Source organism: Macaca thibetana, chromosome 13 (genome assembly GCF_024542745.1).
Source record: "Macaca thibetana thibetana isolate TM-01 chromosome 13, ASM2454274v1, whole genome shotgun sequence".
Lineage (NCBI taxonomy): Eukaryota > Metazoa > Chordata > Mammalia > Primates > Cercopithecidae > Macaca > Macaca thibetana.
Window position 1 is genome coordinate 51889525 of NC_065590.1, and position 13562 is coordinate 51903086.

At 41.4% G+C, this 13562-nt stretch overlaps 1 protein-coding gene across 3 annotated transcripts in view; it reads left to right on the forward strand.

Moving 5' to 3' along the window:
- Positions 1-3364: 3364 nt before the first annotated feature.
- RTN4 (reticulon 4) overlaps positions 3365-13562 on the forward strand; it is an 80056-nt gene continuing 69858 nt past the window's right edge. For 2 of the 3 annotated variants that reach the window (XM_050754624.1, XM_050754627.1), the window contains exon 1: positions 3365-5261. In XM_050754624.1, the coding sequence (XP_050610581.1) occupies positions 4691-5261 (571 nt within the window). In that variant the 5' untranslated portion in view covers positions 3365-4690. Of the gene's footprint in view, positions 5262-5774; positions 5924-13562 lie in introns of those variants that run through there. The other variant, XM_050754626.1, reaches the window with a different exon arrangement.

Consider the following 13562-nt stretch of genomic DNA (forward strand, 5'->3'; position numbering starts at 1 on the left):
CTGAAGAAGTTGATCCTATATTTATATTTCTATTCTTATTACAGAACGGATTTAATATAGGTTAAGATGTTGAATAGAACCATGAACTGTATTTCACAAAATGGTGCATTTCACACAATGGTACATTTCATAAAATCTAACATCCCAGCAAAATGACAGGGACAACAACTTAGCATGCTGTTAATTTTTCACTTAACGGTGCCAAAATGATATTTCAGTCTTTTTTACATAGAAAGGTCAAATGTCATTCAGTGGCGCTCCTGAACACGGGCAAGTCATTTTCAGAGGTGAAAAAGCTGTGGTTGACTGCTCTTGAAATAGGTTTCTCTACAATCCACCTCTCATCTGGAGTTCACATCCTGCTACATGTAGGCAAGAGTATACCCATCCTGCGCCTTTTAACTCTTTTGAGGGGCATACATAATGCAAGTACAATTAACTTGTTCTACAAATACCAGCTTAGGTGTCAATTTAGCATTCTGCAAATAATACTACAGAAATGGAATGGGTGATTTCTCCAACTAATAGGTCTCTTACTGAAAACATGCAAGCACATTTGTGTCTGTTTGGCTTAGTGCTGTATTCTTCAAAGTCTTGAGCAGGGCCTGGTGTAGACTGTATACCCAACAAATATTTATCTTATGAAAAAGTATAAAGTGAAAGCACAAAAGGGATGGTTCAGCAAGAGAAGAAAGATGAGAGGTGGATTACAGACATACCAGTTTCAAGAGCAGTCAACCACAGATTTTCACCTACTGAAAATGACTGGCCTGTGTTGAAGAGCACCACTGAATTACATTCAATCTTTCTATTTAAAAGAGACTGAAACATCATTTTGGTACTCTTAAGAATTTCTTTTTAACTATTTAAATTTTTTATTTGTATAAATTTATGGGTACAAGTGTAATTTTGTTGCATGTATTGATTGCATAGTGGTCACCCTTTTAGTGTATCTATCACCTAATAATGTGCATTGTACCAAGAAGGAATTTCTCATCATCCCCTCTCCTTCCCCCATCTTCTGAGTCTCCACTATCGTTCCAAACTCTATGTCCATATGTACACATTATTTAGCTCTTGCTTATAAGTGAGACCCTGATAATGGAAGGGAGATTGGTCAAGCTGACCTCCCAAAGTTCTCCCAACCCTGAGATTCTATGATTCTACCAGGCTGGCTCTCTTGTAGTGTTCTCAGAGAGAACAGCTACTAACCAGTGGTATCTGAAAACTTTAATCTTCTACTTCTGAAAAGGTATTTTCTTTTCTTCTCTTTTTTTTTTTTTTTTTTTTTTTTTTTTTGAGATGGAGTTTTGCTCTTGTCACCCAGGCTGGAGTGCAACAGCACGATCTTGGCTCACTGCAACCTCTGCCTCCCAGGTTCAAGCAATTCTCCTGCCTAAGCCTCCCAAGTAGCTGGGGTTACAGGCGTGCACCACCATGCCCTGCTAATTTGGTATTTTTAGTAGAGATGGGGTTTCACCATGTTGGCCAGGCTGGTCTCAAACTCCTGACCTCAAGAGATCTACCCACCTCAGCCACCCAAAGTGCTGGGATTATAGGCATGAGTCACCGTGCCCGGCCGATAAGCTATTTTCAAATATAAATCATTGAACAATTATTTTAAAACTATTATTAATACCTAGAATGTGCATTTTTCCTTTAACTGGTTCAAATGTTCACCAGAATTCTGTTAGTGAGAGTGATATTCACATCTAGTTACAATAATGTTATCACTAGCTTTACTTTTAATTGTGGTAGAGCAGCAACAGCCTCCTTTCTTTTTGCTTTATTGATCATTCTATGAACGCTGGGCAAACTCTTTACTCATCTATCTATCAAATACTTATTTTTTTAGAAGTCACTGAGATTCATAAAATTTATTTTTACTCTGCACCAGATAGTGCTTATATTATTGCATCAATATTAACTGTTATTTCCTATTAAAATTGTAAGTCTACTATTTACAATTATTCTTTTGTGAAACTTTGAGTAAAGATATTCCCTTGAGACTATTTTAGTAGTAGTAGGTACAGGGATATATGAATGTAGAACTATCATCTAAACAACTTACAAATAACGTAAGTCTTATTTATATTAGACCTATATAAAAGCCCTGTGAAACTTATCACTAAGGATTATCAGAACACTCATAGTGGGAAAAGCATAAGGGGAAGACTGAACTGCTGATAGCTAAACTGTGACAACAGAAAAGGTCGTATCATAAAATATTGTTAGTATATTTTTGTATGTGTATGCAATTGGTTGAAAATCAGGCAAATTTTTGATAATTTTTGATAAATATTTGACAAAGACTTCAAATATGTCTCTTGTAGTCATCACTGTAGAAATTTGTTTTGTTTAAATTCATTTGGCTTTAACCTCCCGCCCCAAAATTCTACATCAATACATCTCTCTTCCTATTCTTCCCAACCCCTCCAAAAAATAAAACCAAGCTCAAAGCAAGTCACAAACGTTTTGTACAAATAAAGCCAGTTCTCTGTGGAATTGATGTGATAGGTCTTGAATATCTTGTTGATAATTAACCCAATCAAGTAACATTGCCAGGAAATCTTTATTCTTTTCCTTTTTTAAAGGTTCACAGACTTTATTTCTTAGAGCAGTTTTAGGTTTACAGAAAAAGTGAACAGGAAGTGCAGAGTTCCATACACTCCCACTCCTGCCCCCTAACCAGTTTCCTCTATTATTAACATATTGCATTGAAGTGGTACATTTATTACAACTGATGAACTGATATTGACATATCATTAACTAAAGTCAATAGTCTACATTAGGGTTCACTCTTTCTTTTGTATAGTCCTATGGGTTTTGTCAAATGCATAATGTTATGTATCCACCAATACAGGATAATACAGAACAGTTTCACTGCCCCCAAAATCTTCTGTGTTCCACCTATTTAACCCTCCCTCCAACTCCTACTTTTCTTCTTTAATACCCAAATTAAGCCACAGTAATATAAATTAGTTGGAGCTAAGAATTTGCTTAAATAACCAGTGATTCCCCATGGCAATCAAAATTTCTTAATTATTAATCTAGACTAGCACTGTCCAAAAGAAATATAATGTGAGCCAGTATGTATTTAAAATACTCTAGAAGCTGCTTTAAAAAGAACAAGTAAAATTAATTTAATATTATACTTATCCCAATATATCCAAAATATCAATTTCAACATTAAGTCAATACGAAAGCTGAGATATTTTACATTTGGGGGGTACTAATTCTTGAAATCCAGTGCGCATTTGACACAGCACATCTAATTTCAGCCTAGCTACATACATTCTGAGTGTTCCATCAGTAGCCACAAGTAGCCAGTGACTAAGTAGCCAATACCTGTCAGGTACAGCAGATTTAGACTTTGAGCAACTTGAAAGCGGGTTATCCTTTTCTCTGCAGGGCCTCTAGAGTAGGCATGCAGTGAATATTTTTGAAAGGTAAATCAGAAAGATCCTGATTCTTACATGTTCTGCAATTACTTTCTTTAAACTCTCCAGCCTCAGAAAAAGTGGAATGGGGATCATGCTTATTCCTGCGTATCAAACCAATGAGTATGGGGCTTCCTGACTCCCAGAAGGCCTGAATCATCCGAAATGTTGACTCATGAACCTAAGGTGACTGAAATGTAACGTGAACCAAATTAGCTTTCCAAGGCATCTTTGCATTTCCACTTTCCGGTCTCCCGCTGCCTCTCTCTTTGGGTGACTCACTCTCCTACCATGTAAGAGTCCAGCATCAGGCAGGGCCCCAAACTCGCTTTGGAAGAAGAGCAGACTTTCAAATGGTCGGCCCCAGATCCCCAGTTAATTCAGCACAGCTGTTTTGCCTACCAATTCCAGGGGCTGCGGTTTAGACTGAGTGAGTCTGTCAAAAAAACAAGTTTTTTCTTATTTGAGGGTGGTAGTAGTAGTGATGTGGTTTGGAACATTAAGTGAAAAAATAATATTTTATTTCTAAAATCTTTAAAAATCCTTAGGGCCCACTTCACAGTCCCGTTAATACCTTTCTCCAGTCGGGTTTCTTCCTTTCCCGGGAGGAAAGTTTCCACTCCCAGTCCCCCAGGATAACGCCCTTCCGGTGGCGCGCCAGGAACCGCGCCGACCCCTCCCAGCCAGCAGCCCGCCCCGTTTCCCAGTGCTCTACGACAGACGGACCCCCAGCTGCCGGCAAGGCCAAGACCCCACCCCAACTCACAGTTACTCAAAGTGGGGGTGGAGCTCCCAGCTCCCAGCACCGCCCATTGAACGCAATCCCCGCCGCTAAGAGAGAGGAAGTGCCGTAATCCCCACCCACTTTCATCTCCTTCCCTCTCCGTTGGCCTGGCTGGACGCCTATCTTCTCTATCCTGTAGCCGATTGGCTCTCTCCCTCCCGCGCCAGTCCCTGCCCTCCCCCGGGTAGGGTGAGTCACGCCAAACTGGGCGGAGAGTCCGCTGGCCTCTCTCCTAGCTCGTCTGGGCGGCGGCGGCGGCAACTGGGGACAGGGCGGGTGGCGCATCACCGGCGCGGAGGCAGGAGGAGCAGTCTCATTGTTCCGGGAGCCGTCACCACAGTAGGTCCCTCGGCTCGCTCGGCCCAGCCCCTCTCAGTCCTCCCCAACCCCCACAACCGCCGGCGGCTCTGAGACGCGGCTCCGGCGGCGGCAGCAGCAGCTGCAGCATCATCTCCACCCGCCAGCCATGGAAGACCTGGACCAGTCGCCTCTGGTCTCGTCCTCGGACAGCCCACCCCGGCCGCAGCCCGCGTTCAAGTACCAGTTCGTGAGGGAGCCCGAGGACGAGGAGGAAGAAGAGGAGGAGGAAGAAGAGGACGAGGACGAAGACCTGGAGGAGCTGGAGGTGCTGGAGAGGAAGCCCGCCGCTGGGCTGTCTGCGGCCCCGGTGCCCACCGCCCCGGTGCCCACCGCCCCTGCCGCCGGCGCCCCCCTGATGGACTTCGGAAATGACTTCGTACCGCCGGCGCCCCGGGGACCCCTGCCGGCCGCGCCCCCCGCCGCCCCGGAGCGGCAGCCGTCTTGGGACCCGAGCCCGGTGTCGTCGACGGTGCCCGCGCCATCCTCGCTCTCTGCTGCCGCAGTCTCGCCCTCCAAGCTCCTTGAGGACGATGAGCCTCCGGCCCGGCCTCCCCCTCCTCCCCCGGCCAGCGTGAGCCCCCAGGCCGAGCCCGCGTGGACCCCGCCCGCCCCGGCTCCCGCCGCGCCCCCTTCCACCCCGGCCGCGCCCAAGCGCAGGGGCTCCTCGGGCTCCGTGGGTGAGTGCCGCGCCCTCTCGCTTTGCGCCGCCCCTCGCGCCCCTCCCTCTTTTGTGTGCAGCCCGAGATGCTTTGGGCTGGGCCCTCCTCTCCGCCTCGAGGGGGCTTTGTCTGCAGACTTCGGGGCGATGGCGCCCCTCCTGGTTGGAAGCGCGGGGAGAAGGGTGGGGCGGCCCTTGGAGGCCGGGCTTGTTCTCATTGTCCGTCTTCGTTTCGGGGAACACGTGCACCGCACCCGGCTCCCACTTCTACCCTCTGTGGTGCCCAGCGTACCGATTCTCGGAAGTTAGGCACCCACCCGTAGTAGGAGCCGGGTGTATACCCGGGAACCAGGGTTGTGGATTTATTGGGTTGGTTGGGTTCGAAGTAAGGAAGGAAAGGCCTTGGCACCCAGACCTTTTTAGGAGGTGCTTTTGTCTACTCGTCTGGGTTGCTCCTTTGGAAAAGGTGCAGTTGTGCTGCGGGTCTGTTGACCTGCATTCGGCCCTGGGCTCCCTTCTCACCTCCTGCCTGGCGTGGGTGGCCCCTTTGCGCTTCCCCTCCCCCTCCTGTGCTTGTGGGGAGCTGGCCGAGTGGAAAACGTCCACATTGACCCAACCGCAGTGAAGGGAGAGCGCCTCCAGTGGTGTGGTGCGTGGAGAAACGGGAAGGAGAGAGTTCTGGTAAAGTCCTGCCACCGCCCAGCTCACCGGGGTGTGATGTGGACTGCTCCCCACGAGCTAAACCGAGCCAGGGAGAGAGGATCTGGGCATTGTGTTCCGAGGGGGCGTAGTTCTGCCAGGGTTTCAGCTGCAGGGTCGGAGGAATTGATGTTAGTGTGGACTTGGCCCAGCCTCTTAGTGCATCATAATTGAATCTTAAAGAAAAAAATAAAAGGCAAAATGGTTGACATTCCTAAAGAAGGGAAAACCTGTGGATTCCTTGCCAGGAATTGGCTAATTGAACTCGTGGCAGATTTACCATGAGACATAGAGAAGTGTTTTGAGACAGACGTTTTCATATATATTGGTTAGAAATACAGTTTTTCAGAAGTGATATGTTTTAGGTTACAGAATCAAAATACAGTCACGTGCCGCATAACGACCTTTAGGTCAAGGACAGACGCATATGCAACGGTGGCCCCGAAAGGTTATAATGGAGCTGAAAAATTCCTGCCGACTAGCGACGTCTTGATCCTGACCCTGTGTAGGCCTAGGGTAATGTGTTTGTATCTTAAGTTTGTAACAAACGTTAAAAAAAAAAGTAGAAAAAAGCTTATAGAATAAGGATATAAAATTTTTTTCTATAGCTATAAAAGGTGTTTGTGTTTTAAGTTAAACGTTATTACAAAAGAGCCAAAAAGTTTATAAAATAGAAAAGTTACAGTAAGCTAAGGTTAATTTATTGTTGAAGAAATATATCTAAAGATAAATTTAGTGTAGCTTAACTGTAGAGTGTAAGTTGTACAGTAGTGCATGGTAGTGTCCTAGGCTTTCACATTCACTTGCTACTAACATCCAGAGCAGCTTCTAGGCTTGCAAGCTCTATTCATGGCCAATGCCCTGTACACGTGTGCCATCTTTTAATCCTTTGTACAGTGTATTTTAGGTATGTTTAGATAAGCACTACACAAATACCATTGTGTTACAGTTGCCTACAGTAACATTCTGTATAGGTTAGTAGCCTAGGAGCAACTGATTATACCATATAGCCTAGATGTATAGTAGGCTCTACCATCTAGGTTTGTGTAAGTACACTGATGTTTGCACAACGACAGAATTGCCTAACAATACATTTCTCAGATCCTGTTCCCACTGTTCAGTGAGGCATGACTGTATGTATGGTCTGTAAAATAGTTTTCAAGTTCTTTCTTTCACCTAAGTCCCTGATTGTATATTATTATTAGGCATATTGTTTTATTGCCGTTTTCATCTTGGGAAATTATTTTGGAAGGGAAAAAAATCACGTTAGTTAGAGATTGAGAATGCATAATAAATTAGATGCATTCATAAGTACTTGCTACTTCGGGGACGGAAAGCGTGTCCCACTAGCAGTAGGACCTTTAGGTATAAAAGGTCAAGAATCAAGTAGTGTAAACTGCCTGCTTGGAAATCTTCATAGCCTTGTAGGATGTTAGAGGTGGTTCATTTCTTAAAAGAAAATCAGTCTGATTTTTTTTTTTCTTAATTCACTTCTCCACAATGGGGAAAAATAAGCCAATTGTGATGCTTTTGAATAATATTTTGATGTTGATATACTCCTCACCCCCATACTACTCAAAACACTAATTGCCATGTTAAAGGTCTTAGAAGATGAGGAGTAACAATCTTTTTCTTTATGAAAAAGACATACTTGAGGGAAACTGAGGCAAGAGAGAAAAATATAAGTTTTTAAACAGAGTTTTTTTTTTTTTTTTTTTTTTTTGAGATAGTCTCCCTCTTGTTGCCCAGGCTGGAGTGCAGTGACACAATCTCGGCTCACTGCAACCTCCGCCTCCCAGAGTCAAGTGATTCTCCTGCCTCAGCCTCCCGAGTAGCTGGGATTACAGACGCCTGCCACCATGCCCAGCTAATTTTTGTATTTTTAGTAGAGATGGGATTTCAGCATGTTGGCCAGGCTGGTCTTGAACTCCTGACCTCCAGTGATCCGCCGGCCTCAGCCTCCCAAAGTGTTGGGATTACAGGTGTGAGCCACTGTGCCCGGCCACAGGAAGTTTAATGATTGACAAAAGCATACTCATCTTGTGTTGGTATGGGAACAAAGAAAAGAGTTCTGTCTTTGAACATTAGGGATTCAGGGGGTGACAGCACTCTCTTGGAATCTTGTGTGTTGGAATGCTGAGGTTGGAAGGCAAAGGGGAAAGAATATTGCCTGTTCAGAGTTCCCTAATTCCATATTGATGATACCTATTGGGAAACTTTAGTTCTATTAGTAAGTGTAAGAGCATTGTGATTATGGTCGTGGATAGTTAACCATTTTCAATATGTCTGGATTTCTTAATGCATTCAAGAGTTTGTTCATTAATTCAACCGATTATTGATTGCCTACCAAGAGACAGGATCTATTCTGAGCTTTGAGGGTATAGCAATAAGCAAGACACATGTTCTCCCCCTTGGGAGAGTACAGATAATAAGCACATAAATAAAGAACCCAGAATAGCCGTGGTATGAGGAAAATAAACAGGATAATGGCATAGAGAATGATGGAGATTTATGGGGGCTTTTTAAGCCCCCATGAACACTAAGAAAGGCTTAGAAGGTGAGATTTGAGCTGCAGAGATAAAAAAATTCCAAGCAACTTCAGGCAAACCCCTGAGGCAGAAATGAGCTCTTTGTGTCGGAGAATCTAGTGTAAGACTAGTGAGAAAAACTAGTGGGAGAGTGGAGAGGTGGCCTCACCCACCCAGATCACTGGGGGTCTCTAACAGGTGATGGTAAAAATGTTTAGCATTAAAAAATATATATATATGGTTATTAAATAATTATATTGTGATTTTGGAACTAAGATAAGTTTGGAAGATTCAGGGCTACTGAGGACTGATGTGAGATAAAGGTGAGAAATGTGCAGAGCAGGGTTAGAAGCATAGACTAGCCTACCTGGAAGAGAGGGTTTCTAGATCACTGACAATTGTCTGTTTAACATTGCTGTTTACATTATTTATGAGTAAGCCCTCATTTTCATCTGTTAATAAGTTGTAATTTTACTGTTTGCTGTTGTCAGCGCATCTCCATCGCAATGCAGTAACTGAAGTGAGACTAAAACCTTTCACTTGAGGGCCATTTTTCATGGAAAAATACTTGGCTTAGTGGTTGGTTAAGTAAGGCTTTGAGGATATGCACAGAAAACTCTGGCTAGAAATTGATTTGAGAGCAGTTGAAACATAATTAAGGGTGACTTCGAGCTGGTCTCTGGACATGTTCTAAACCGAACATTGAGACCGAAAATACGTAGATCTGGATTCTGAAAGATACAGAATGCAAAATTAAGGAATTTGGATTTTATCATTCCACTTTAATCCATGCTCTGCTATCCGGTTGCCCTTGCTTTTGGTAATTTATATTATGAAACCAAAAAGGTTTTTATTAATTGTTGTTTCTAAAGTTGTTATTTTTCACCCCCTCTCAAATTAGAGCTTTAGGCTTTGGGAAGACAGCCATTGAAGGTTATTTGAACTGAGCGAAGGCACCGGGAAAGCGGTGTTAGAAAATTGGTGACAATGTTTAAGATAGGTGGGAAGGAAAAACAGATGAATTATTTAGAAAGCTATTACAGTAGTTCTGAGAGAGATGAGTAGGGCCTGAACTAGTTCATTATTTGTTCATTCAGTGAAAATGGAATAGAATAGAAAGGAGGAATATAAGAGTATAAGAAGCATGCTTTCTTTAATTGGCTGTGAATCTGTATAGTTAGGTTACAAAAAGGCTGTATGAAAGACAAATTGATAGGACTTGGAAACCATGAATGTAAAAACAAAGAAAAGAATATTAGTGCTTATTAAATCAGCTTCAGAGACTGCCAAAATTTAATTGCCATGAAAATTTGTGTAAAATTGAATATTGCTCATCAATGTAGATTATGGGTTGGGGCTTAAAAATGACTAGTTTTTAGTATTATAAAGCCATTTATTATATGATCATTTCTATTGGCATAGGAGCATGTATTAGAAATTTTAAGATTTTGTATGACATATGGTTTAAATATTAGGTATCAGTTCTTAATATAAAGTCCAAGTTCCCAGGAAGTAAGTAGATGCTTCTAAAGACAAGAAAGTCATGCCCGTCCATTCCCCACTTTCATTTTTGTCATTCTGAATAATTTCTGGTTAAGCCATTTCTTATTTTTAAAAGTTGGGAATAAGTAGTATCCTCCCTATGGATATGGTGAATTATGTTTCAGATTGGTTCCTCAGCAACTCAGTGTCAAATTTGTGTTTGTGTTTTTTTTTTTTTTTTTGTAATTTGCAAACTCTCAAGTCCTTTTTAAAATGAAGTAATGGATATACATGGAACCACTGATAAATAACTACATGGAATAGTGTTTAGAAAACATGCTATTTTAGTGCTATGTTATTGTAAACTTAAAGGATTTGCCGTATTACAAAAACGTTTCTGAAAAGGAGCATGTTACCTAATGTCCACTAATTGGCTTTGTTTTATGTGTAGTTACTTTCTTTTAAAAAATCTGAAAACCAAAAAATGATGGTCTCACTTTTGTCCAGGTGGGTCTCAAACTTGGGGCCTGAAGCGATCCTCCTGCCTGGGCCTCCCAAATGCTGGGATTACAGGCATGAGCAACCATGCCTGGCAAGTGTTTGTTTGTTTGTTTTTGAGACAGAGTCTTACTCTCTCGCTCTGGCTGGAGTGCAGTGGCGTGATTATGGCTCACTATAGCCTTGACCTCCTGGGCGTAAGCAGTCCTCCTACTTCAGCCCCCCAAGTAGCTGGGACTACAGGTGCACACCCCCATGCTGGCTATTTTTAAGTTTTAAAAAAAATTTTATTTTATTTTTAAAATGTACATTTATTTATATTTTGGAGACAGGATCTTGCTCTTTCACCTAGGCTGAAGTGTAGTGGTGCAGTCTCGCCTCACTGTAGCCTCATTTTTCTGGGCTCAAGTGATCTTGCCATCTCAACCTCCCAAGTAGCTGGGACCACAGGCACGTAATTTTTGTATTTCTTGTGGAGACAGGGTTTCGCCATGTTGCCCAAGCTGGCCTCAAACTCCTGAGCTCAAGCAGTCCTCTCAAAGTGCTGGGTTTACAGGCGTGAGCCACGACGCCCAGCCTAGATTTATTTTTATTTTTATTTTATTTTATTTTACTTTATTTTATTTTATTTTTGAGGTGGAGTCTTGCTCTGTAGCCCAGGCTGGAGTGCAGTAGCACAATCTCGGCTCACTGCAACCTCCACCTCCTAGGTTCAAGCGGTTCTCCTGCCGCAGCCTCCCAAGTAGCTGGGACCACAGGCATGTGCCACCACGCCTGGCTCATTTTTGTGTTCTTAGTAGAGACGGGGTTTCACCATGTTGGCCAGGCTGATCTTGAACTCCTGACCTCAGGTGACCCACCTCCCTCGGCCTCCCAAAGTGCTGGGATTACAGGTGTGAGCCACTGCTCCCAGTTTTATTTTTATTTTTTTAAAGATGGGATCTTACTATGTTGGCCAGGTTGGTCTTGAACTCCTGGGCTCAAGCAATACTCCCGCCTCGACCCCTGAAAGTGTTGAGATTACAGGTGTGAGCCACTGTGCCCTGCCAGTTACTTTCATAATATACCTTCAAGCAACTTATTTGAATAACTGCTGATTCAAAGCCTCAATTTAATGGTTCCTTTTTAAAGTACTTTGCTAGCCCAGGATAAAAGTATCAACTGAATGGCTATTTCTTGGTTCTTCCCTGGAACCCCTAAATAAGTAGAAGTAAATGTTGCAGATATACTATACTTATGGTACATTCTTTGAGACTTTTTGTTCTTGTTTCTAAAGGGATCAGGTTCTTCTGAGGATGATAGCACTAGGGATGGGAACTGTAATGGTAAAACTATAGTTAGTAGTGTTTGAATGAATGTGACCTTTGTGGATAGCTAGTGCAGTACATAGGTATGCAAAATGATGAGACCCAGTTTTATTGATGCTAAGATTTTCTCAGACTAATGCCATCATCATCCTTTTTAACCCCAAAGGAGGAGTTGATAATTTCATATTTAAGCTATTGATTTTTATGTTTCTTGGAATGATCATTGATATTTAAGCTGCTTTCATCATGTGTTTCCATAACATTCTGTTCTTATCTCTTCATAGTATATATCATTCTATAAAAGGTAATGGTATGGTTACTGATTTCTGTTCTCCACCAGATGGTGTACTGCTTGAGGAAAGGTGCTGTTACCTTTTTCCTTGAGGAAAAGGACTGTATGCATTGTATCTGCATTGCAGTGCCTTAGATGTGATAGGCACTCAGTTTGTTGAATGAGTAAGATGCTGATCTTCATATTCTGTATAGTTCTAGAATTACTATAGTATTTTCTCACGATAAAAATCCCAAATCTTATGAAAGCATTTATTTATTTATATATACAAGTTAAAAATTCCAAATAGTACTACAAGAATATACAGAAAAGTAACTCTTTTTAGCGGTTACCCAGATTTCCACAAATTGTCTTCTGTAGATCCACCCTCTGTTAGTAGTTTCTTGAGTATCTGTTTAGAGATAATCTGTGGAAAAATATTTATACATGTATGTCTTTTTCACTTTATTTTCCACAAAAACAGATGCAGAGGACTCTGGGGATGTACCGTATTTTATTTAATCAGTCCCTTATTGATGGTTATTTAGGTTGATACTTAATTTTTTCTCTTACAAATAATATTTCTGTGAACACCCTTGTATACACTTCTTTGGGAATACATGCCATTATATATGTTGTAGGATAAATCTGTGCAAGTAGAATTACTGGTTCAAAGGATATTTGCATTTAAAATGTTGGTAGCTAATGCAAGTGTCATTCAAAGAATTGTTCCAACATATATTCCCACTAACCTGTTAAGGTACCTTTTCCCTTATATCTTTATGAACACAACATATTAGTGAACTAATACATTGTTTAGCAAATTGTTCTTTTAATTTACATTTGAGTCATTTTTCATAGACTTAGGTGTCAGTTTGTTTCTAATCACAGCTTTTGCCTATTCTTTTGGGGTTTTGGTCTCATATGTGTAGATTCACTTAATCTGCATTGTAAGGTAACTAGCCTTTTGTCATATGTCTTGAAAACTTTTTATTGATTTGTTATTTGTATTTTGACCATATGGTATATTTTTCTGTTTAGACATTTTTACGTAGTCAGATTTATCATTTTCTTTTATGACTTTGAGTCATAAAAGTCAAAAAAGTAATTGAGTTTTATGTAATTCTTAGAAAATCCTTCTTGAGGATCATAAAAATTTTCCCCCATGTTTACTCCTAATGAGTACTTTTATACGTTTTATGATTTCATTTTAACATTTAATTATTTGATTTATTTGCAGTTTGTTCTAGAAAGTGAAGTAGTGAAATAATTTTATATTTCAAGATTATTTCCCATTTGTTCCAATACCTTTTGTTTTGAATTATCCTTCTTAACCACTTTGAAGTACCATTTTTGTCATATTCTTGTTGTATGGGTGAAATATTTCCTCTGCTTTTCCATTTATCTGTCAGATCACACAGAAGTATCAGATTGTTGTGCTATAATTTTTAAATACTAGCTAGATGGCTTTTCCAGAAATATTTTTCTTGGCTATATTATGTGTGTATAATTTTCTACCTCATCTTAAAATTTTT